The sequence below is a fragment of the Cyrtonyx montezumae genome, unplaced genomic scaffold, assembly GCF_038088225.1.
Source record: "Cyrtonyx montezumae isolate F1298 unplaced genomic scaffold, pur_monq_1.0 scaffold_11, whole genome shotgun sequence".
Classification (NCBI taxonomy): Eukaryota; Metazoa; Chordata; class Aves; order Galliformes; family Odontophoridae; genus Cyrtonyx; species Cyrtonyx montezumae.
In genome coordinates this window covers 12,832,194-12,857,427 of record NW_027071837.1, presented here as the reverse complement: position 1 = coordinate 12,857,427, position 25,234 = coordinate 12,832,194, and the positions used below count along the sequence as shown (strand labels likewise).

At 40.0% G+C, this 25,234-nt stretch overlaps 1 protein-coding gene across 1 annotated transcript in view; it reads right to left on the bottom strand.

The window, feature by feature from the left end:
- Positions 1-25,234, bottom strand: part of CAPN6 (calpain 6) — a 49,939-nt gene that overhangs the window by 8,471 nt on the left and 16,234 nt on the right. The window contains exons 4-10 of the mRNA XM_065729579.1: positions 9,901-10,032; positions 9,303-9,511; positions 8,784-8,976; positions 6,030-6,223; positions 4,361-4,438; positions 2,964-3,159; positions 1,181-1,303 (exon numbers count right to left, since the gene is read on the bottom strand). Of these exons, the coding sequence (XP_065585651.1) occupies positions 1,181-1,303; positions 2,964-3,159; positions 4,361-4,438; positions 6,030-6,223; positions 8,784-8,976; positions 9,303-9,511; positions 9,901-10,032 (1,125 nt within the window). The remainder of the gene's footprint in view (positions 1-1,180; positions 1,304-2,963; positions 3,160-4,360; positions 4,439-6,029; positions 6,224-8,783; positions 8,977-9,302; positions 9,512-9,900; positions 10,033-25,234) is intronic.

Sequence of the window (25,234 nt, the reverse complement as noted above, 5' to 3'; positions counted from 1 at the left end):
ACCCACTGATTTGTCACAGTTCACTCACTGAAGTTGTGACACACATAGGCTCCTGACAGGCAATTCAGTGCTCCCAATGCTAGCCCACACTGGCACCCAAGCAGTGCTGTTTTGCACTTCACTGCACTAGTACATACATTTACTCATATATCCCTAAGTGGAGGTGACAGTTTGGGACTGGCAAAGACATTCATCCTCTAAAAGACATGATGCTACTGCAGAATCTTGAATATCTGCAGAGATGATGCACACTCCAAGGACTTCGTCTGCTGAGCTACACTGCCATCTTAGACGAGGATGAGATTTATCTGCCTGCTTTTTACAGCAGGCTGTACTAGACTAGTGCAAGGCATGGATGGACTATGCTACTTTCTAGACTGACACTTTTCAGTACATTCCATAAGCAGGTGATGGTCAAACATACAGGTGTGGGATAGATGCCAACAGTTGTGACTGTTACAAACTGACTGTTTTTGTAGTAGGGCCATAGTCTGAGTGCAGCTCATCAGTTACAGCAAGGGATTATAAAATAATCCTTCTCCTCAGTGAAAATGCAGATGCATAGCTATTCTTGCTTTCCTCCTGCTTTTGGTCCTTGCATTTTCATTTTACACAATTTGCCCTAGGAGTGTAATTAAATTTCTGTTTGGGATCCCTCTGGCTTCTTTTCACATGTGCTCATTTCCTACTCGCTGCTCCAACTTTTGAAATTGCTCTTGACTCTTTTGACTTATTCTAAGTGGGGAAAGAAAAACTGCAGACTTTTAGAACTCACTCACTTGGCTGTATTTGCTGGTGGAATGGAAGTAGGAGCCTCCAATAAGAAGGAGAAAGAAAACCTCCATGTTTCAAGCATTAGTATTTTTTTTATGAAAATACTATCTGTCTCTTCAAAGCTTGGAATAATGGAAAACATTTAGAATTCTTTTGCAGTAGGTAATAATGACTTACGCTCCTTCAGTTCAAATAGAATTTCACTGAACCAAATTCAGTGTAGTTCAAATAGTCTGTCTAATGTCAGCTGTGGTGACTGAATGCAGTATGCACACACACAACTTGTGGTGAGGAGAGCCAGAACCCTCTGTGATAATCACACCTCTTATCTGCCAAAGATTTCATTTGCCAGAATGAAGTAAGATTCAGAACAGACACTGAACCACTTGTGCAGATGGCTGCCTACCTTGAAGATTTCAAAACCAATTATGATGTTGTCTCCTTTTCCTACTTTTTTGCACCTGCGCCGATCTTCCTGTTGTAACGAGATCAACACTTTGTCTTCTGTCTTCTTAACATCAAAGATGTACTACAATAAAAGAGAGGAGAGAGTAAGCTGATGAAAATAAAGCCTTATTAGACAGAGGATAATGCCATCACCAAGAAAATGGATGAATAAAATGAAGGGAACTGAAAATATATTTAAGGGTAGGAGGAAAGTTTTGCATAACATAATCCCAGCAATTTACATCTGAAAATTAACACTGATTAAAAATAAAAACACTAAAAAACACACAAAAAAGCAGATAAATTGCCTATCAGGGCAGCATGACACAGTATTAAAAAAATAACTGTTGAGGCAGAAGAAAGGAAGAACTGCTCTGAAATTTCCGTTTAGATATATGTAAATCAGGAACAAGATAAAAAATTAAACCAGTCATTCCAGGATGGGATCTTTGTTCATTTTAGATTGTTCTCTTAATCTGACTATCAAAACAGGGACAGTGAGTTTCAAATATCATCTTTATACAGGAGATGCAAAGGAAGGAATCTTCCAAATGTTATTTTCTTTTCTGTGCTCGCATCTACAATTTCTATTTAATATAAGAATGACAGGAATGTTAATTTGGTCTTTCTCAGATTTTCTGAAAACCTTAGGGACAGTTGAAAGGGCTAAGAATGCCTCCTGCATCTCTAACATGCAGATCTTTTATCCAAACTGTATAAACTTGAACCGACCTGGGTTTCAAGCCAATCAGAGCAATTTATTTCAAGCTTAAGCACCAATTCCTGTCTCAATAAACTGTACTTGAATACAGTACTGAAGCAATTCTACCAGATCAGTTCAAATTTGAGTATGTAGGCTTTAAGCACACAAAAAACATCCAATGGGTGTATCTGTATGTGATAAAGAATTAAACGCTCAAAGTGACTACAGGTTTTCTTTCTTGCATACAGAGGGCAAAACCTAAGTTGTCAAAACCAAGGGAAGGAAAGAGGATGGTATTTATCCTAAGTTTAGACAGATCCTGTTCTATCTATCTAAATGCAAGTTCCATCCTCAGAGACCTTTGAATGAATCAAACAAATAAAAGCATAAAACTGCAACAGTGCACAGCTGGGTGCTGTGATTTAAGCTGAGATTCTCTGACTAGCATGGGAAGAAAATTTGTCAGCAGTTCTGTCTCTCCATCCCTGGCCCTCCAAGAGGGCCGAAGAGCTGCTGAAAAGCCAGACTTCACTGAGCTTTGGTCTCAAGTAGGTACTGAGATTGCCTTGGATACTGTTGTGGAATGATGTCCTGTGATGACGTCCCACCCCCTAGCCATGCAGTTAGAGCTGTACTGAATACAGCACCATACCTTTTCTCATCCCTCTCTGGACTGCTACTATGTGCCATAGTAAATTATGATAGCCCCAAGCTAAAATAAATGTGTTTCAGCACTGCTATTAAGAGGCTTTTAATCAGCTAGCCTAGAGACACCTGGAATAAGAAGAACTTCCATTACATCAGGCATTGCACTCAACTGTAACATTTATATTTTGTTCTCTGTGATAGATAAACATTTACAAGTGAGGCCCAGACAAGCACAAGGAATACATCCAGTTCATACATGGGAATATCTGAATAAAATCATCTTCTAGGAAGAAGGCACTGTCACAAGTCTGAGGAGTGAAGAACTGCTTCTCCATCTGCTCCCAAAACTCGAGTTAAAGTGGATATACTTCAAAACTGTGGAGACTCTCACCTGGGGATTCTGAAGGAATGTCTCCATGTTATCAAAGCATCCACCACAGCGATTCAGCAGAGGCTCTGAATTCTTTGTCCAAGCTCCATGCATCATTTTTGTCTCCCAGGTCTTGTGAATACTGAAGTAGGAGGTATTCACAATCCGGCAGATGTCCACATCAGTGAAATTCTTACACCAGTCCTCAAACGTCATCCTATTCCACAGGACACCAGAAAAATCATGGCTTATTTAAAAGTAAACAGTGCTATCCACCCAAAGAGCCAAAAGAACACATGATGCCTTTCAGTAATTTAACAGCAGACATTGTTCAGCTCAGGACAGACTCACCAGAAACTTCTCCGTGTGGAAATACTTGTGAAGTCACAGTCACACTGCCTTAGAATTTAATTTAAAAAATTCACCTCAGAGTATTAAGTCAAAATGATAGGTTGTATCTACCAGGCTGGATTTAATAACTTCAATTTTTGCAAAGACAAAGGAGATCACTTCCAACCAAAGAACTTTCTACTCACTCCTCAAGCTCACTATTATGATCCTCCTTGTTATATCTGTCCTTGAACAAAATTCAAACCTAAATGCTCTGGACATCAATTTTTATAGCATCTATAACCTCCATCTGCCAAGGTAACAGGATGGATTTCAGTACAGTTAGAAAATATTTGCTCCTTCTTTGTAAAAAAGAACATGTTGGTGTCTCTGGACTACCATAGCATCCTGGCCCATTAATGCTCAAGGAATTAATCCTACAGGTGGCTTCTGGTTGCCAGTTCTGACAAGTAAAGCAAACACAAGGTTTTCCATAGTGAGCCCTGCTAGTACATTTGATGTAGTACTGATGATCCACTGAAGACACTGCTAGACTGCCTTGTTGGACCAAGTTTTAAGCAGGGTAGAAGTGATTTGAGTTCTGGAGATTCTGTAGAAAATGGACAGTTCCAGTCCATGTGCTGGAAGACACTGACAAAAAACAAAATTCATTTGCTGCAATTGTATTTACTGGTACCTTAGTCCTGGTTGACCTAGAAATCCTACAAATACACACAGCAGTCACTAAACAGAACTGACAGTATGTTCAGTCTTTGGTGCCCTGTCATATAAACTGGTACATGTGTTGTCTTGGATTATAAGTGACTGTCATAAATGTAGATAATATATTTTGAAGGTGTTTGAAGTTTGTATTTACTGAGAACTACTTATTTTGTTCTACTAGTTTCTAATCCATTTTTTTACTGTTCTCCCTCATCTCTTGGGAGTTTAAAAGAAGCAGACCTTGTGTTAACTGGATAATCTATTATCCATGTCAGAAAGTTGTTTTTGAAGCTGTTGAATTGCAGAGATAATTGTGATTACTCAGTGTAGCCATTATCTCCAACCCCTCCACAACTGCCACTCACCAGAACTCTCCATCATTCTCAACAGTGAGTCCCAAACTTTTACGCTCTGCACTGCTGACTTTCTTCCACTCTTCAGAACTAGAAAGAAAAAAGGGAAAGGATTTACTAAGTTAAATTTTCTTACCTGGAAAAACAAAATTCTCTCATGGTCCCTCTTTATAAAAGGACCATTGGAATATAAAATGGTATATTATATTATAAAAGATGCATGGCTTAAAGGAGGATTTAAAATCATTAATTGATTTGAAAGATGCTAGAAATGAAAGAGGTGAACAGCAAATTGGCACAACTAGAGCAGAACTTTACTGATCTCCTTTGCCACACTCTAGCTTAACATAGTTACAGAGTTGTTTTAGAAGGTGAGATTGACTCAATTTCTTAAAGGCTCTTCAAAGAAATGTGGATTTCCTAATTAGGAGTGTATTGAACACTTCTCTTAAAACTAGAGTATTATCTTTGTCTTTCAGTCTCCTTGAGAGATATGATGGCTCCATAGATTGCTCAGAACCCTCTGAAAAGAAACTGTTGCAGTGTAAGCCTAGCTTCCAGCTTCCAGAGTAACACTACACTGCACTGCCTGGTTTAGCATGCATCGTGTTCTACCCAGACCCCAGAGGGACACACCTCTCTACGTGAGAGCTGAGGATTCTACACGTAAGCATTCTGATGCTTAGATCAGATAACACGACATAATACAGCACAAGTCCCTTCTCTTATGTGTTAACAGGAAATAAGGGAGCCACGATTCCTAATTCCCTTTCCATATGTATTTGGAAGATAAAGTTGGAGCTGAAGGAAAGAGAGGTTGCCAGTCATAAGAGACATTTTCTTTATCAATTTGGAAAATCTCAAACCTCTGTTAGGCTAAAAATCAATGTGCCAAGATCAGAGTCTGCTGGAATGAGCGGCAGCTCAGGCAAGACCTAGCACACCATGAGGGCTCAAGTTAAAAAAGACAAACAAAACTCTTCTTTTACCATTCTACCAGCTTAGTATTTCATCTGAATCAAGCTTTCATTTGAAACGAATAATTTTTGCTAGCTGAAGCATGGAAGATAGTTAGTTATTATGCTGTAATGAGTGTTGCATTATTGAATACTAACAGTGGCTGGTAAGCACAGTGTTGAACTGTAACATCCTAATTAACTGTTTTTCATGTATTAATTGCCAGCAATGGAAAACACCTCCTGCAGCAATCATTGCTAACTCTGTAGGGGTGCCTGCTAAGCTCACGGCCCATATGACAACCTCAATATAAAACAGCTCAACAAACTACAAATATGGTAATTATAAAGCATTTTTCACCAGCTGCTTAAATTTGCTGAAAGATTTATACCATCCCCAGCAGATAGCAATTACAGACGAGAAACTGAGTCACAAACAAACTCAGTGGTGAATGTGGGAACAAACCTTGACTCATCGCCTTAATCATAGGCTATTTTTCTACTCAAGATCCAGTGGGCCAGAAGAACGATATATTAAGATCCAGAAAGTTAAAACCTACTGGCTGCTCCTGGATTGCTCGTAGAATGGGAAGAGATGGTAGTACATTTCAGATCTCATTGAGTACTGCAGGCTGTCACCATGTCTTAATGTTCAATCATGTGTCCAGCTTCTGGTGGTCCTAAACATAACATCGCTCCTTTAACACTGGATTTTCAGCACTTACGTGTCACTCCAGGCACCATTCCACTCTCTATTTCCCCAGGGATTCCTCAGCCTGACCATGAAGAGCTTTTCTGCCTTAAAAGAGAACATGAGCCTTTCTCCAAGGTGCAGCTTCCGAACTGCAGTCACTGAGTAGGCATGACCAGCAACGAGACCTGTCTTTGCTTCCACCTCATTGGCTCTTCCAGAGGAAGACTTTAGCACCAAAAATGACAAAAAAAGAGAATTCATGTCATTGAGGGCATCTGACATCTACTCATTCAAGTGGCAGGACAAGGAAGGCTTATTTTCTTTAACAGAGCTGCAGGCTTTCTTAGAAACTGGGTTTGCTGCTCGTAGAGTTCACACAAGAAGCCTGGTTTCCAGCTGTAACAGTAGACTGTCTTGCTGGATCACCAATGAAATGCAAATCTAAGTGTCCGTAACGTTTGCGAAGATACCAAAAAATAACACAACTTCATTTAATGTACCCAAAACAAAATCTTTTAAGTAGACCTAAAATCAGAAAAGCAGTAATGAATACAGATGCTGGAGCTGATGAGAATGACTGGACCTTTGCAATGTCAATGAAGTGTTGTTTTCGAGCAGCACAAGGACTGGGCAGGAGAGTGGAAAAAGTAAAGCTGTGGCAGTGCTATAATGCTGCTTCTGAGCCAGAAACAATCCAGATGGTTGTGCCTCTGGATTAATAACATGCTACCTGATGCCAGCATGGGCAGCTTTGCAACAAACCATATCCAGAATCTCTCTCACCTGTATTGGGCCATAATCCATACACTTTAAGACACTCACTCATTTGGACAGCAAGAAAGGCACATCTGACCCAGTGCAGACCCCTGTGTGTAACTTGCAATAATTTAATTAAGAGCTCAGTGTTCAAGAAAGGCTTTGCTCTGGTGTAGAGAGATGGAATTATTAGTACAGTGCATTTCATAATTCTATCTCCATTATTTTAACCCATTTCAAAATTTCTCTGGTCAAAACAGACCAGCCTTTTTCCACAGGCAAGTGCCACACTGATAACAGAAGTGTTCAGTTCCAAAAAGAAGAAATCAGGAAATAAATGGCAAAAGAGAAATTTATATCAAATCAGAAAAGACAGATGCTCTTGCAAGTGTGAGACTCTCTTCGCCTTTCATCAGCAGCAGCTCCTAAAGAATCAGCACATGTGTTACATCAAGACTGGCAGACATTTCCAAAGGGTTTGGGCTTCCTCCAGTGTAACACTTTCACTTGCATTTTTCTCAACAAAAAGCAAACTAGACTCTTTCACAGCACAGGAGCCTGTATAATCTCTCGCTGTTTTTATTATCCTCCAGGCCTTTCTCAATTGCTGGGTGGACTTTCTTCTGGGACCATTTTTTTTTTTTTTTTTATTTAGCTGAGATACTTAAACATCTGTTGTTCAAATTTCCAAACAGTGAAGATCAGGGCTATTTTGTAATGTGAGAAAAATGATGATGTGTTTAAGTTAGCAAGGAAGCCACTCAAGGATTAAATATTCTACATCTAGCAAGCTTCTCTGCATTTATGATATATCTATCAAAAAGTGATAAATGCAGATGAGTCAAGCCAAACCAATAGGAATAGCCCCTGCATAATCATGCTTAGAGACATCTGCATTTAATTTGACAGGCAGAAATATAATGCCGAGAAGACATGAAGGGATTTCAACTGCCTAATTAACTGATTTTTAAAATACAACTCCCTAGATTTTGTCTACCTCTTTACCAGATCCATGTTAGGAAACTGAACTATCTCAGCATTTGGGACCAATGAATTATCTCATAAACTCAGTTAATAACAATCACACTGGTATGTTGTCTGGTCTGCCATCCTAGTCCAAGCAAACAAGACTTGTATTTTTAAATACAAATTCTGACCTCATGACAAAGGTAAAACAAACACCCAAAGACACAGAAGAATTTGTTTCTGAGCCGTTGTTTTGTGCTGCCGGGAGAGATGGCTCAGGACTCCTATCCTGGCTGAGTTCTCAGGTTCAAGTTAACTTCCCACAAGGGACCATGTGTTCCTCTTTGGTAGTATGTCACTGGTACAGGGCAGTTTGTGGCCAGGCACAGTCAGACATATGAGATTGTCAGGCATCTCCAAACACAGCTGATTTCCTGTTAATTCTAAATAATTGCACAACAGCCATGACATTCATACAAGTTTCAGAATGAATCAGCACTTGAGGGTCCTTTTAGCACTTAGCTACAAACAGACATTGGAAATAGTTAAGTGTTACAGTAATATGAGTGTTGCTTCATAGATGGGGAAATCAAGGCAGAGCTCAGCCTTTCAGCCCAACTCCAACTAGCAAGATGACTGCAAATCCACAACCAGAGTCAAGAAGTTCTCTCAGCACTATGCTGCTGAGCCTGTTTTCTGTAAATGAATTTCCCTAAGCAGTAAAGAAACGAATGCTGCCAACTGGCCCGTAAATTAGAGCATTCTAGGTGCATTAACCTCGGGTCAGTACACAACTGTGACCATTCACAAAGAATGGCGTTTCAGACCCACAGTAAAGTGGCCAACAGCACAAATGGCTTTGTGGTTTTGCGATTGTATTTGGTGACTCCTGGAACTGCACTTGGCTGAGTGCACTGGCAACTTGATAGCTTTTTCCAAACAAAGCTTTTCCAAAGCATACAAATGAAGGTCATAGTGAATAAATTTTATCTAGTAGTAATATTTTTTCCAGGTAAGAAAGTTCACTGAAATGAACTCCAAAAATCCATCTCTCCATACATACCGCTATGAAACAGCTGATCAGTCCACCTCTTCTGTGCACTTTCAGCAAATCTTCAAACAGCTTCATCTGCTCAGAAATAGTCTCGCTGTATTTTCCCTGTACCAAATCAATAGATTCTGCCACTGCTCCAGTGAAATCCACAATCGCATCTGCAGCACTGCCTCCATCCAGGGCTTCGTAAGATCCAGCCAGCCTAAGGGTAACATAGAACATTTTAATTCATTGTATTCAGTGCTTTTAGAAGTGCTCTAATTTGGTTTGAATTTTGTGACTCACCTGGGAAAACAAAACAAAGCAAAACTACAGATGGCAGATAAACCCTTGCTAAGAAGGAGTGGAAAGACCTTCAAGGCTTTGGGCTGCTGAAGTGTAGCGCATTGAAATTTTCAATCTCTTTTAGGTTATCTACTAGGATCAAACCTAAAACCCCTGGGAAGTATGATAAAGCTGAGAGACAAAATAAGCAGATAGATAGAAGAGACAGCACTGAGATCTAAAAGGACAATGAACTGCTCATACTTTGCATAAGCTTTCTCCAATAATGCGCTCCAGAATTCATTTTCCACATTGGAATGGCAGTAGATCAATGTCCCATCAATTGTTGGCAGCAGATCATCAATAACCACCTCTGTCCATATTCCAAAGCACCAAAAACGGAAACGAAAAATCCCAGCATATTTCTCTGGTGTTTTAGGATCCCATTCTTGTTCTTTAAAATCTGGAATCACCTAAGAAACCATGTAAGGGAAAGTTCACTAAAGACATTATGTTAAGATTTATTCAGAGAGCTGAGTGCTCTGGGGTATGCACTGTGCTAGCATTCAGCTTCATCAGCAGCTGATCTTAAATAGATAAAGCAGTGAAAGAGCTGAATTTTGTATAAAGAAAGCCTATCTTAAAGACACTATTAGAAAAGTAATATTTGAATGGAACTGCAGAGAATGACCATTGCTTTGCTGTATCTTTTCTTTGGTGCTCAATGAAACTGTATGGTGGGGACATCTCAAAACTGAAAAAAATGAACTTTTAAAGAAAGGGAAGATTTGAATCCTCCAATATACACCATTCATCAGAGCCATATTAGCCTCTTCATGCAGCAAGCATACTGGTCACCTACCTGCTGCCAGAGGGTCTTCCTCAGCGCCAAACAGGAGCATGCAGCCACAAACCAGCAGTTCCCCAAGCTGCCTTGGTGCAAGTCATGAGAGCTGATTCCATTCACAAACAGATAGGGATCTTGACAGAGATCCTAACAACACAAATCAGAGATTACTGGGAATGACCACAGCATCCTTCTGCCAGCTATCCCTCTCTACACTTGTTCCACAAATTCACATTTGCTGTTCTCCCTGTCAAAACACCAAGTTTCTGTACCAGGAAACTCAAAAGCATTCTGACAAAGAGTACATTTACAAGTCAGAGTACATAAGATTATTAAACTTTTTATGTGTAGACTATATAGCCTTATCTAAACACCAGAAGTCAGCCTGTTCTGTTGTTTTTTGGCTTTTTTTTTTTTGTCCCTATTTCTGCTCTCAGTTGTAATGATCTTTGAGGACTAGCATGCATTCAGTATTTAGTAGAATTATTTGACATTAGGACAAGTGAGTGGCTGAAGATGAGTGAAAGGAGAAGAAGGAAGCATTACAGAGAAAGGCTTTGACAAAGAAAAAATAAACATCAAGAAAGCAGCAGGAAATGATAAAATGATGCTACTGAAACCAGAAAAGCTTATTTTCTGTCTTTGCCACTCCTCCACTCCTTCGGCTGTCACGAGCTGCTGCAGTGATGCCTCCACCCAGAGCTGAAGAATGTAGAAAATACATCTTTGAAATGTACTTTACAGTCTCTGGGTCTCCTTTCTCTCATTGATTTGGCTCTCATTTGAAGAACTTGCCTCCTCTCCCGTTACTTTCCTGTCTCCATTTCTATTTACGTGCAGATTCTCACCAAAGCATAGTTGACTCCTGCTGTAATGTCTCCCTCCTCCTTCCTAGCTTTCCCCTTCCCGTGTCTTTCTCAAGGGGTACAATGATAGCCTGCAGTCCAAAGCACCAAAAGGAGCACTTCATCAAACAGGAAAGCTACAAGGGTGTGTTTTGCAGTAATACTGTCTTTGTTACTCTTGGTAGGAGTTCTCCTAAACTGATACACATAAAGCCTCCCAGCTTCAGACTGCACCAAACAAAACTTCCAAAAACAGCCAATCCTCACATCCCATCATTGATACAGAGCCAGGTCCAGGATTGCTCATGATGTTCTCCATCTGAATCACTGCTTTTCCTGACTGCTTAAGAGGATGGAAGAGCAGACAGCAGTAAGAAATTCTGTTGTTTCACAGTATAAGAATAACCCTACATTTCAACCCTGTTGGAAGGGAATTTGCATACTTAGGCATTAGAAATGCAGAAAAAATAACTCCATCTCACCTCCAGATTGCAGGAGGCTCCACATTTACTGCAGTCCCTCCAATTTGTTACTAGCAGTAGAATGAGGAGCTGGGCTCCTTACCTGTTGGGTTCTCATTGTCCTCGGATAATTACAGATGATGATTCCAAAATACAAGGCATGTCAGAAGTTCTCAGCCTTTCCTTTGATGGGACTGTGACAAAACAATGGCACTTGAACTTTTCTTTTCTTTTTTGAGAACAAAAGGAACGTAAGTGCTGAACTGAAAGCTTGTTTTCCTGAGCAGGTTTAGCAGAGAGCAACCTGTGGCAGTTCACTGCAGTGCATGGAGCTGTTGATGTTTCCTCTAAGAGTAAGAGGTTGTGGGGCTCTTTTTTGTTGTTTTTGGTTTGGGGGTTTTTTTTGCATGTAACAATTGGTAAAAATTTTAAATGCCTCTTGGGAAACAAACAACTCATCATCACACGGCATTGTTGTCTGTCAGTGGTTCTTAAAAGTAAGTTCAGCTAGAGACAGTTTCAAAGCTTACTAACCAATCTTGCTAAAAATTCTGAATAACAAAATGGTGAGTATGAGGAAATCTGACCATCTACAATACACTCAGCTCCAGAAAAGGACAGGTTTGTTCACCTGTCTTGGTGCCCACTTGAAACAGTAACTTCTTGATGTAAAGAAACAGTTTCCTACTGCAGAGGTTAACATCCGTTGATCAGCTGGCCCTGACTTCATGGTGGGAGTAAAAATTCCAAATTCACCATGGGGAGAATCAAGTTTTATATCCAATTTATATTTATGTCTGGTAGTGATAATTTCCAGTTTGTTTTTCCTTTCAAAATGTTATTTTATTATCATAATAAACAAGGAATAAATTGATCCTCCAGGATTAAAATTCTACAAACTTTGCTGTCACTATAGGAAGCCAAAGCTTTCATCAGTTTTGCAAGAAATTAAGCACTACCATGTATTACAAATACCTTATCTCATTTGGTTTTCTTTGCCAAAAATAAACACATTAAACTATCTCCCTTTCTAATTGAAATACGTCTCATATCTCACATAGTCCTCAGATTAAAAACAGAGAGCAGCAAGTGTTGAATGCCAGACATATGGATGAGATTAGCATGTGTGGATCATGGCGGTCCAAAGTAAACACAGAACAGCAAAACTCAGAGACAGCACCACACCATTTCCACCACAGTCCCCATATTCTAAAAGATCCTGCTTGTTAACCTCATGATTATTAAACTGCATAGGAGACTTGGACATCTGAGACTAACACAGAAAGAAAATGACATTTGCCTCAGCTCCTGGCATTAAATACATGCGTTTCAACAGCTTCTGTGATAACTGTCACTGTGTGGCTTAGGTGAGATGCACAGTAATAATCAGATGCAAACCACAGCTACTGCCAGCTTAAAGCTTCCACCATTTATGCAACATTGCACATTCTAAAGAGTACTTCTGAGCTATCTAAGCCATGATTCCTTCAAAACAGTAGGAAATATGCTACTTAACTACACTGCTGTCCACTCCTTGTGAGGATCTTAAGGCACTTTTGGTTGCCCCAAGCAATCTGACTTTAATTTGTATGAAAAAAATTGTTTCATGTCACTTCCAGTCTTTCTTGCACCACGTGGGCTCCAACTATCTGACATCTAACACCATGCAGCCTATATCACTGGTGAAATGTGGTAGCCAAGCCCAGATATAACACTCCAAACAAGGCCTTGCAGTACACAAAGCTCTTGCTTACTAAAGTTGGGGAGCCATTTCTGTCTTTTTCAATTTAGTTTTGCATACTTTGGTTGTATTCAGACTCTGACCCATCCTCTGATCTTTTTCTATGGACTTGCTGCTTAGGTCATTCTTTCTCCCTATCTTAGCCAGGAAGTTACTTAACACCAAAGCACTGTACTTGTGTTAGAGAAGTAATGCTGAATTTCATTCTATTTATTCCACACCACTTTACCAAGTTCAAGTTCCGAACTCTGTTTGCAAATTTGTGAACCTATCCCTATCTGTGTCCTACAGTATTTCCAGTACCTGTCTTCCTTGTTCCTCATTCAAATAGTAATGAACATATTGAGTAGTACCAGATCAAGTGAAATCTATGCAGGACTCTAACGATACACCACCATCTTGAGAGCACTCCAAGTGATTTATTTCATTAATTTTGCATTCACGTTACAGAAGACTGAATCAGCCCCAATTTTCATACTTTTGTAGGCCATACAAGGGCCTACAAAAGCCAAACTACATGAGATGTACTGCTTCTTTCTTAGTCATAAGACCCGTCCCACTCTATGCTATAAGGAAGTCATGATGGTACATATGAAGTGTATCTCAAGCAATACCCTCTTTACAATACAATGTATAATATGAAACTTACAGTGTTTCACATCTGCGTGGCAATGATGAATCGCGGTCTGGAATTTCACTAAGACACAAAAGCATTTGGACTGTGGTACAAGAATGAAAGAGGGCAACTTTGCTACAATATATCTTAAGAAATCTCAAAACAACGTCAGCTGCGGGAGACAACAGACTCCCATTTCACTGGACCTATGAAATGGTTATGAAGTACAGGAGAAAACTGAGTAATTTCATTCATTTTGTTGTGGCTACTTTGAACCTTCAGGAATCTTGGTAAAGGAAAAGGTTACTTTAGCTCTGATGAAGTATCTGTTGGCACAAGTCCATGAACTACCTAAATAAGCCATATTGGTTATGAAGAGGGAGAAGGACATTCAGAGGGTTAATTAATTCACTGTGCATCTTCACAGACAATAACTGAACCTGTATTGTAAAGTATTATGAAAAATCTCCTACAGATGAGAAAAGGGAAAGGTCATTTTTAATGGATTAGGGCTTGTCAATTGTCTGACAAAAAAAAAAAAAAAAAGTTTTTGTGAAAGGAAAACTTTAGAACCATAACAGGGAAGAAGAAAAAAGCAGTACCAGTGTTTTCAGATAAGATTTTCAAAGGATTCAGTAGCATTTAGAGCTTACTTTCTTCAGGAACATTTAAAAAATGCAGTCCTAACATAAAAATAATCCAACATTGCTTATAAAGAGACAGGATCTTTCCTTTACTCTAACACACTGATCTGCTCAAGCCTGGTACACCACTGCCTTCATTTTTTTTATTTAAGTAGTTTCATTTATGTCAGAAATGATAATCTTTTCCATTTTCTTTCCTCCTGTCCTCTTATCATACTGAACCAGCTCTTGCAGAGAGTGAGTTTGGTGTAGGAAAGCAAGGGAACAGAAGCGTGAAGGGCAATTCTTCCAGAATATAGAGGCAGAAATTCAGCTTGTCTGCTGCTAACTATGAACCAACCCCACCTAAAGAAGAGTAGCAAAGACAGCACTTATTTTGAGGCTGTGTATCTTTAGAGATAGAAGAGATTTTCTATCTCATAATAAATCCCAGATGTGCTGGGATGTTTGTAGAAATCCCTTGCCAAGGCAATAGCAGTTAGCCCTAGAAAGAAAAATAGTTGAGTTCAACTGTGCTACCTATTTCAACATATGCAAAAAGCCTTTTGCAACCTTGTTTTGCCTGAGAAAACTGTTAAGGGAATGAAAAAAAAGAACCTTTGAGTTACAGTCACACTCTGTGGTACAGCTCTAACCTCCCAGAGGACAGCTCTAGGAGAAACTTCCTTCGAAAGGAAACAGGTCAGGTATGACCCCAATTGAAATAGCCCTTACTGGGACTGGAAGTGGCTATTATGATCTGTCCTGTTACAGCTTGTAAATCTACAAAAGGTGGTTTTGGTCCTTCAGTTTCTGTCTGTACAGCCTGAGCTCAGACTGCATAACTTCTCCATCAACTTCATGCTCATTCTTCAGCAACATCAGTTTCTGAGAGCAAGATAATGCCCAATACAGCTTAAAAAAATAAATCCACCCATATATAGGCAAGGGGAAGAGTACAGTTTTCTCCACCCACATGTAAAATATGTTATTTGTGGATTGGGAAATAGTTCTTCCCAACACTCCCTCTCTAATAAATCTTGTTATAAAACTAAATGGATTACAAACATTTTTATAGCATTCTTCTTTTCCATGTTCAATCTGGGGCTAGCTGTGACTAATCCTCAGTACTGGCCATCAGTTTCAGCCTTGCACAGTCTACAGGACATGTGTATTTAGGGAAGACTGGAATCAATGTTTGTGAAGAAAAAACAACACAAATGCTGGGCAACATGGTGTGTATTTTGGCTGCCACTAGATTTCACCTGACCCTTGGAACACTAGAGCTGCTCTCATCCAGAATGCTGACAGCTGTTGGAACGGGTATGAGTGATTTGCTGTAGGACTGACCTTCTCCTGAACCTCAGGAACAAAGTGTTTACTGAAGGTCTGAGAGCTCTCTGCCACTTCATCACAGAAATGACTCAACATGCAGTGAAGGACTGCCTGGTCTCCCTGCATTCTCCTACAGGTATACTACAGTATCTCTAGCTCCACCATCTTAACTATGCGATGCTTTTGATCAGTGTGATACAGAATTGTAGCACATTCGTACTACTTTGCTTCTAAAGCAAAGACATGTTGTTTGAGAACATTTTTTCTCATTGAACTTATAAGACAACAGTCTTACTCCTTGCCTTTTCCCCTTAGCACCTATTTCCTTCTCCACATTCAGCACTACAACCTGTATTACTTTTCCCTCATGAACAGTAATCAGAGAATCCATTCTGAGCACCAGATTCACCTCAGGTAACAGTCACGTCCTCTCAGCCATGTATATCAACTCTGCTGTAACCAAAACAAGAGTTCTTTCAAATGAAGATGTACAGTTATTACTTTATCAGCTCTCAACAGTGTGACAAGACTAGAGAGAGGTATCTTTATTGACAGCGTAAAAGAAAGGTAAACAGTTCAGAAAAGACACATACCTTTTAACCTGTTGCTACAGAAAATGCTGACCCAGTGTCTTTGATGAGGATTTCATCAAATAACTGAAGTAACACACATTAAAAAGCAGTTCCAGCTAGCTACAGGAAATGCATTCAAAGTATCACAGTTCAAAACCCAGAATACAACCATTTTACTGGTTATTTCCCCTGCCATTTATATATATACACACATATAAAACAACTGGTTATCTTGAATTAAAATCCCCCAAAGACTACTTTTGTTATAGTGAACATAGACATTGAGCAGACATCCATTACTGAGATCACTTTAGGTTGGTTAACGTTGCCATCTGTTCTGAAATACCTTACTTCCTCCATGTCTCACTCATCAACAGCTTCATTTTCTGTGGACCTTCAGACTCTGCCGTTCCAAAGCTACTACTAATTTGACATAATCCAGGGAAAATAATTTAGTTAAAAGTGCCATGTAAAATCAACTAAAATTTTATATATTTCGATTTCCGGAGAAACATTTTCCATTAGAAAACAATTCATTTTCTGGCCACTAAGCCAATATTTTCTGATAAAATGTTCTCTCTGCTGTTGAGAGTGACGCTCCTTGAAAAGAGGTGTTGCCTTAACATAGTAAACATTAATTGAGGCTGGAGGATGTTCAACACTTACTATTGTAAACGCAGACATCAAAGGAAATTTTGTACGATGACTTGCCCACCAGGAGAAATAAGGACACTAGAAATCTAAGTATTTGATAAAATCAGTCATAAATGAGTCCAAATCATTATTAATGACTGAAGCATTGCATGACAGCATGGGGATACACAGCACAGGGATACACAGCACATGAGGAAGGACTCCAGACAAGTCAGACTCATTGCATATGAGCTGTGCAGTCTGCATGTGTATCATAGTTGTTTGTTTGGGAGTGCTATTTAGCAAGCTGGAGCCACTCCAAGTTGGCTGCCAATAGTCAAGGGATCTCAGAAGAACTGACCTTCTTTTTTCCAGAGAAAAGAAAAGTAATGGAGGGCATTTTCAATAAAATTTTGATAACCGGGTAGCAAAACCAGCCCAGCTATTCCTTCTAAAGGCTGGGAATGCCTCTGCACTAAATATGCAAATAAAAAGGGGAAGACCAAGTTCAGAGACAGTCAGTTTAGAATAACTATCTGACATACCTCCCAGGCATAAGTGGTGTGGCTGAGGTTAGATCTGGCCTGTATGTCTAGTCTTGGTTCATCAGTGTAAAAGGCCACCCACCGTTCTGCTGTGGGTACTTAGTGCTTCCTCAAAACATGTTTTTCAGTCACATTTGTCAACTAGTTTCCTAATAGGGAAACCTAAAACAGTGAGAAAAGAAGGTTGGAAAACTTCATCATCAATTTTTTACAACACTGAAATATTCAGCTCTGGACCAGTGCAGAACCAAGAATTCCCAGGTCTGCACTCCTGACTGTTTGCCTCTGGCAGAGCTATTTTCTTTGCCTGATAATAAGCACCATTAACAAGCTCAGCGGTCAGGACCTTTCTGGGCTTGTCCAGTCTGACCTAATGCTGTGCCTCAAGGGGCTGGTAATGGATGCAGACTGAACTCTTAATCACTACTTTCATATGGAAGAGAATATGTTTTTTAAAAAAGGTAGTAGATTTCAGTAGATTTCAGCAAAATCGCCCTGTTTGATGTTATTACATGGTGAAAGGGCATTGTGTAGCAAAAACAAAGTCAGGCAATCTAAGAAATGTCTGAAATGAACATTCAGATAAAGATGGAAGTGTTTGTATCTACTTGTAAGGAGTAGATACTCATCCAATAGCAATACACAGACCTTAATGGTTAACAAGCTCAAATCTAAACCATATCAAAAAGCAGAAATCTCTTAAGCAACAAGCTCCTCCTCTCCTTGTTCCTTTTCCAGCCAGGCATGGCGTCAGCCTAGATGCCAGTACCTACTGACTGTGACAGTTACCTCCGGTACTTTATGAAGATAAAAATCTTTCATCCTCTTCTCCCAGTCTTGATATTCCTAATCTCTCATCTTTTCCAGACAGAAGTGTTCTTCCCCACTCTGCTTTAAGTTTTTAGTGCCTGGGATAACAGCGCATGAAGCAGCCTGCAATCTCACAGCAGGTGCCACACCATTCTGTACTGCATGTTCAAATTATGACATAAAAGGAATGGTGAACTTAAATACAGAATCCTGATCATAAGACACAAGCTTCTTAAAATATTAGATGACTTTTAAATTTTAGATTTTGAAAAATACCAATTATGCTCTAGCTAGAATAACCCCACTTCTCTGAGCTTACAGAAGTCAGAGACAGAGGAGTATCTCAGTTTTAACAGGACACATACAGAGATATGCCTGATTCCTTGCAGAGAACCACACTTAGTGCCATCTGGACACCAGAACTTTATCAGAGCACTCACCTACAGGAAAGAAGGCCCTTCCTACCAGGTTTTTGACCTTTCTGGTATGGCTTGCTCCTTTCATTGCCAGAGTAGTGTTGCTGCAGCCAGGAGAACAATAACAGCACCTGGTGTTATAGAGGTGCAAGCAAGTATCAGGGCAGCCAAGTGTTTCAAGGCAGGGCTAAATACCAGCACCCACTAGAGTGGTAAAAAACATCACCAGTGTTACTGATTTGCAGTCAAAGGGAGTAACAGAATAAAAGAAATAGATCGGCAGAGAGAGAGAACCCAAAATGCATGATGCCTGCTTGTCTGACAGCCTGTACATAAAAACTACTTTTCATTTTAAAGAACATCAGTCCTTGTCAAAGAGTTCAGATTCTAAGCTATAAAAAATGCTGCCTCAAAAATGAGGCAGCAGCATTTGTTTTACTTCTGAATACTAGAAGTATTTTTATGACTCAGGTAGACTAATGTCAATTTGTTCATCCTCAAATTCACAGAAATTACAGAAAGGACCTTATTTACACATCTTGAAAACAAACAGCTTACATTCCTAAAGCTTCTTTTAAAACCTTATCTTGTTTATTTAACAAGAAAGTTACCAGCACATGAGATGAGTCTCTTGAGTTCACAGGGAATCAGTAAGAAATTTACTTCCACATCCCATAAACCTATTAATAAAGCTTGCTTCCGGTTATCTCACTTTCGTAAGGGCATCTCAGTAACTAATAAAGGATAAGTCTTTCCCCAGGGTAACCTGCTTCCATTCAACTTCTTGGCATGGTTAGTTTCTTCAAGACACATACCCAATTACCAGAGTGGGTAGAAATCTCTTAGTAAGAAGGCACTGCTGAGAGAAGAGGGGAACAGTACCCACATGGAGACAACATAACTGTAATTGTACTTCCTCTGTGGGAAGGAAGGCAAAAGGAACGAAGACCTTTATAGTAAAAGATGCTAATCACTCACTATTCTCCAACATCATTAGTCTGTCTTGCAGACCACAAAGCATCCTCTGAATAAGACCAAAAAAACTTGGCTGCTCAGTTTTAAGGCTGGAGATGCACCGTCTCCCTTCTGTGCTCAGTCTGGGAACATTCTACATACTCTGACAAATGATTCTAACTTCATGATCACTGTCAAGGTGTTTCCTATCCTGAACCAAGACTTTCTGGTTTCCCTGTCATTCGGTCAGACGTGAACCAATGCAGACCTTCAGCTTTCCAGCAGAAGTCAGGTAGTTGGGGATTTTTTTAGTCTTTACTCAGTTATGATCTTATCCCAGTTGAACTACAACAACTTTTATCTCTATTTAAAATATTCAGATGCTTAAGAGACCTCTTGCCTGGAAAAACATAGCAAGGAACTTTTTTTGTCTTCTAATTTATATCATGTTGTTTCTTCATGTAGCACTTTCACTGTATTTATCAATCTTATTTTTTATTTTCCCACCTTGATAGAGAAATACCGATTTGTATTTACTACTTCATTCAGTTAATTTCCTTCAGTAAGCACTAACATTACATCTATGTGATACCAAACTAACACAAAGAATGTTATCCAGCTGTCAGAAAGTAGAGAACTACAATACAGCAGATGGGAGACCTAGAATATTTTATCACAAAATTCACTGCTAATAGACCTGCATCTTCATCAGACTTCTGATCCCCACCAAAATGTTTTCAAGACACCTAAAATATTCTATTAAAGATGGAGGCTCTCCAGAAACATTGAGGAAGTTTTAGAACTTTATGCCTCTCCATCATCTGAGAAGACAGAAAACACACAACATCTTCTGTTCTGGGAAACAGTCCGCTTGCCACCTAAGAAGAGAGGTTTGAGAGGTGCTGGTAACTCAAGCATGAACATTCATCTTGACTTAAGCACTGCTCCACCTCTACACACTGGAGAACATCCCAGAACCGCTCCCCTGAATTTCCTTATGACGCGCCAGGAAAAACATCTGACGCCGAACCCCGGCAGGGATGCTGAAGTCACTCTGGCACTCCTGTGTCCCCAGCAATCTCGCTGCTGGTGCTCGACACACACCACTTCCAAGAGAAAGTTATGAGTCACCTTTTAACTCTAGCCTCACACTATCAATCAGTGATTTATTTCAGTCGTGGTCCAATAGTCAAAGTTAGTGGAAAACATACAGAAACATAACTCTCAGAAGGCAAAGCAAGGAAAAAAAAATATTTGCAGTGTAGACATTATTTTCACTAGAAAATAGAGAGTAATCATATTATTAATTTACTCTCCCTGACCACAGAATCACAGAATGATTGAAGTTGGAAGGCACATCTGATGGTCCCCTTGTCCACCACCTCTGCTCAAGCAGAGCTACCTAAAGCAGGCTACCCACGACCATAAGTATCTTTTGAATATCTCAGATGATGGAGTTTCCATGTCCTGATGGCACAGCAGTGGGTGATGGTGACTCCTAACAACATGCAACTGCTACTCCTACACTACAAAGTGTTTCAGTTAACTGCACTTGAAACTAACACGTGCAAAAGACAAAATTCAGTTGCTCAGAAGCTGTATCTGTTAAGATCTAATGTTATCTTCCAGTGCATTTTCCTGAAAAGGAACACTTCATGGACTCTTCCTGCAAATTTAAAAAGAAGCATATTCAGAATTTTTCAGCTCTTAAGATTAAGTTAGAAACAACACCTCACACCAGCAAGGAAGCACTTCCAAGAGGTTCCTTCAGTTCCAAAGGATTTTTCAAGGCTTCCCTTTAGCCATAAAAACACACAGCTTCATATATTTTTAAATAGAATTAACCTTGAAGGAAACTGATTGCAGGATAGGAGAATAAAGTTCAAACTATTTTGAAAATATAAAATATAATAGCTTAAAAAAAACCACAAAAAAACCTCAGATGCCAGGACCTTACTTATCCTAAAGACCCTGTTAAATGTGGAAATAACATAGGGTGGGGAGGACGACACATAAAACCCTTAGCATACAAAGCATTCTTTCAAATTCAGTCTTAAAGTAGCTCCACTTCAGGATGTGGATGCTTTTCACTCTTGGAGAAAGGTGTTGACAGAACAGTACCTTGATTTTCTTTGGAACTGGCATGTTTAGGCTGTAATTTTTCCTTCACAGAAGCCAGACATTTAATTCTTTGGGAGGTCTACATCAATGAACTAACAATTACTGTAAGAAGACTTAACACTATCTGAGGATTTGATCCCCAGGCTTTTTGTTTTACAGGCTCAAAATAAATTTTACCATGTCACTCTTCCCATCATCACATTGCCTCAGGACAAATAGAAGCTGACTTTCTGAGAGGCCAATTTTCATTTAATGACAACTGAACCAACTAAACAAAACCTGACTCTTTAAAAAAACATTCAAAACCTTGGAATTGAAGTGTTTATGTTCTGGAGGTGACACTGAGGTCATCCTGCATTTTTGCTACAGAGGAAAATATAGCAACAATGAAAGAAAGCCTCCATCCAGCCTGAAGGAGGGAAAAATAAACTGGAAAAACTGCCAAGAGAGAAGATAACAAAACATGGGCATCTGGAGAGTTGTCTGCTTGGCAAGCATGCATGTCATTTACAAATGTTTGCTCATAATTATATCCCTGGAAGACTTGGGTGAATAATAGCATTGAGAAAGATGCTGCTTGCAGAACACTGCCTCTTCATTGTATTTAAATAAATGCAACATGCATTGAAGGTTGAATATACCTAAGGATGCTGTCACAAAAAAGGGAACACACACTGCCCTAGTACTTGTGAGAAGAAAGAAGGATGGAGCTGTGTATTAGGTCACCCACTGAACATACAACTGTACAACAAGGTTTCCAGTGGAGCGAGGGCAGGAATGTTGGCAGAGTGCTGCAGTGTTTCTTTATCCTGTAAGGACATGCACAAAAGGGCACAACTAGGAACAAGGAATTTTATGAAGCTACACAAGACTGAGCCATACAGTTCATGTCATACAGGGTCCACCAAGTCAGCAGACTGCAACAGCAAGGTCAGACATGGGGAACTGCTGATGGCTGAAGGCTTTCTTAATTCCTTCATCGTCTCTTCTCGTGGTAAGCTTCATCTTAGCAATACTTTCCAGGGAAAATGAAATTATGGAAATAATATAATAGGAGTGAGCAATAGCTCTATTCTGGGAACACTTCAGCAATTCCAGAAAAGAAAGCATCACAACTTCACCAGATGGAAACATTAAGTCAGAATATTCTGTAAGGAATGGCTTACCCAGGCAGAACATGAGATGGAAACGTGACAAATAATGTTATCATAATGCCGCCCATACAGCTCATCAGGGAACAGGCAAGACAACAGACAGCCTGGTACACAGCAAAACTTCTCAGGCTTTGAAAGGGGTCAGGGTTTTGCCCCCAGAAACATGTTTGGCAAGCTGCATCTTGTTCTGAGCCACCACGTCATATCGATGATGGGAAGGAGAGTGAATCAAACTAAGCTCATAGATTCCCACTCTTCGGAATGGGATTTTTTCTAAAACAACATCTTCAGGATAATAGAATTCTATCTGTTTCAGTTCCTATAGCACTTCTCAAACACCCATTTCTCCCTAACACCAGTTCTGGAGCACAAGGTTCTCCCACGCAGAGTTTTCACACTGCTTAACCTCCAGCAGCACAACAGAGGTCTCCTCAGGGCTATGCACACTGTCGGAGCCAGGAATGTGGCTGATGCAGAATGGTTGGGAGAACCAAGGGAACCCTGAACAAAGTAGAGCTCCCGTTCTTATTCCTGATGAATTTTCTCAAGCATAGAAACAGATCCCACTCTGAATGAATACTGTAACATTTTCAAGGTTTCTTATTTAGAGCGTGGCTGAGCCACAACACATTGAGCTCCCCAGCAACATCCCCCAGTGGCAGCATGCAGGATGAATTTCAGCCTTGATTTGAACCGCAGATTCTGGTCTACGAAAATGGGACACGGACAAGGGTCATAGAGCTGGATGCACTCCTCTAAGACTTGAACCCTGGCTGCTGCCAGCAATAACTGCCGGAAGGGATTAAGGTGCTTAAGAGATCCCTGCTCGTTTGTTTGGCTCTGTGAGAAGAGTCCTCAGGGCACCACACACAGCTATGCTTACTTCCTCACTACAAGAACAAAACAGTTGTGAAAGAAATCACATAACAGTGCATCTGCAATAGTCCTTTGCATTTGAGCACTGCTTTGCCCCATTACTTTTCTGGGTTTCTTGGACCCATCACCTAGAAAAGCAGAAGGTTACACTGTCCACCAGGAATACTATTGCTTTCTCATCACCCTTAGCAAATACAGTAATATATTTATATTACTATTTCAGTAACATATCTTTTTTAGAAATAATTCCTTCCCCCCACCTACCTCCCCCGCACCAAAAAAAAAAAAAAAAAAGAAAGAAAGAAAAAAGCTAGCTAGCCAGTATCTGTCAATACTATGGTCTGTGTCTGCCTTCAAGATGGAAAATGTCCCATCTCTGAGCTGGTACAATGCAACTCCAAAGCACAGCTTCACCACTCCTCCCATTGCACTATTCTGCTTCCCAAGTCCTTGTGAAGTATCTATGTACATACATCCATGTCAGCCAGTTCTGTATGGGGATGTGCAAGTGTGATGCACTTGCAGATATTAAGTCATCAGGACCAGACAGAAAACTTCTTAGCGACTCTGGCACCCATTATCCCTCATACTTGACTTTTGCATTAGGAACTGGGCTGGTGTTATCGCCAACAGAGATGCTATTACAAGCAAACAAGACAGTGAGTGATTTGAGGGGTTACGTTCGAAGAATAGCAGGCCAAATCTTCAGACAACATTAACATATTTTCCAATTCAAGCCTCTGATAATAAACTGTAATTAAAGCTGATGCTGGGAGAGACAGGCCTTGCAGCAGAGCACATCACAGACACTGAGAGGATAACTGTTCTGAAATCATGAACTAGTACAATGGCCATGTGCTGGCCCTTTGACCCAGGATAGCTTACCCTCTGCCATCACCAGCTTCCTTTGCCCTCAGGTGCTTGAGCAGGGACACCCTGTGATTGCTCTCTTCTACTCAGGCAATAAAGGCCCTTAACTTCTATCTTTAGGTGAGCTGATTCCATGAGAGGTTGTCTAACAAGAGCATACTAGTACTAATGTTCATCTTAAACACAAGAGACTCAATTATACACTCTTCAGCATTGCTTTGCAGCTTCCCCCCTCCCCCAGGCTGCATTCAAATGTTGTGAACTGTCATCCATGATTTACATGGCTAAGTGAGATATGCCCTCTTAAATGCTGTTTTGAAGTGGCTGTGTTTGTAAATATCTCATCACAGCTCCATGTGTGAATTCCTCACGGACCTAGCAGCAGAATGAGATGGAGGGAGACTCACAGAGATCTGAATCTGCCTTGGCAGATAGAAATCCTCTTTTTGGTTGTTGTTTGCATTATTCTGTAAGAGACTTATGAATACCCACAGAATCTTCTGAATTTGAACCTCACTGTCCATGGATTGGATTTTTTTTTTCTTTCAGCAACATTAAACTGCTGAAAATATTTTCAAGTTGCTGAGGGAGTCCTTGGGCTACCCAGTCCCTACATCCAAGTATTCTCTGAGAACACGAACTGTAAAACAGTTCATTATATACAGCTACAAACCCTCCAAATTCATAGCAAATCACTGTAAGAGGAGCTAGAAACGAATATGCACATACTCTAGTACCTTCACCACGGCAGACATTTACTGTGCAAGACAACTATAC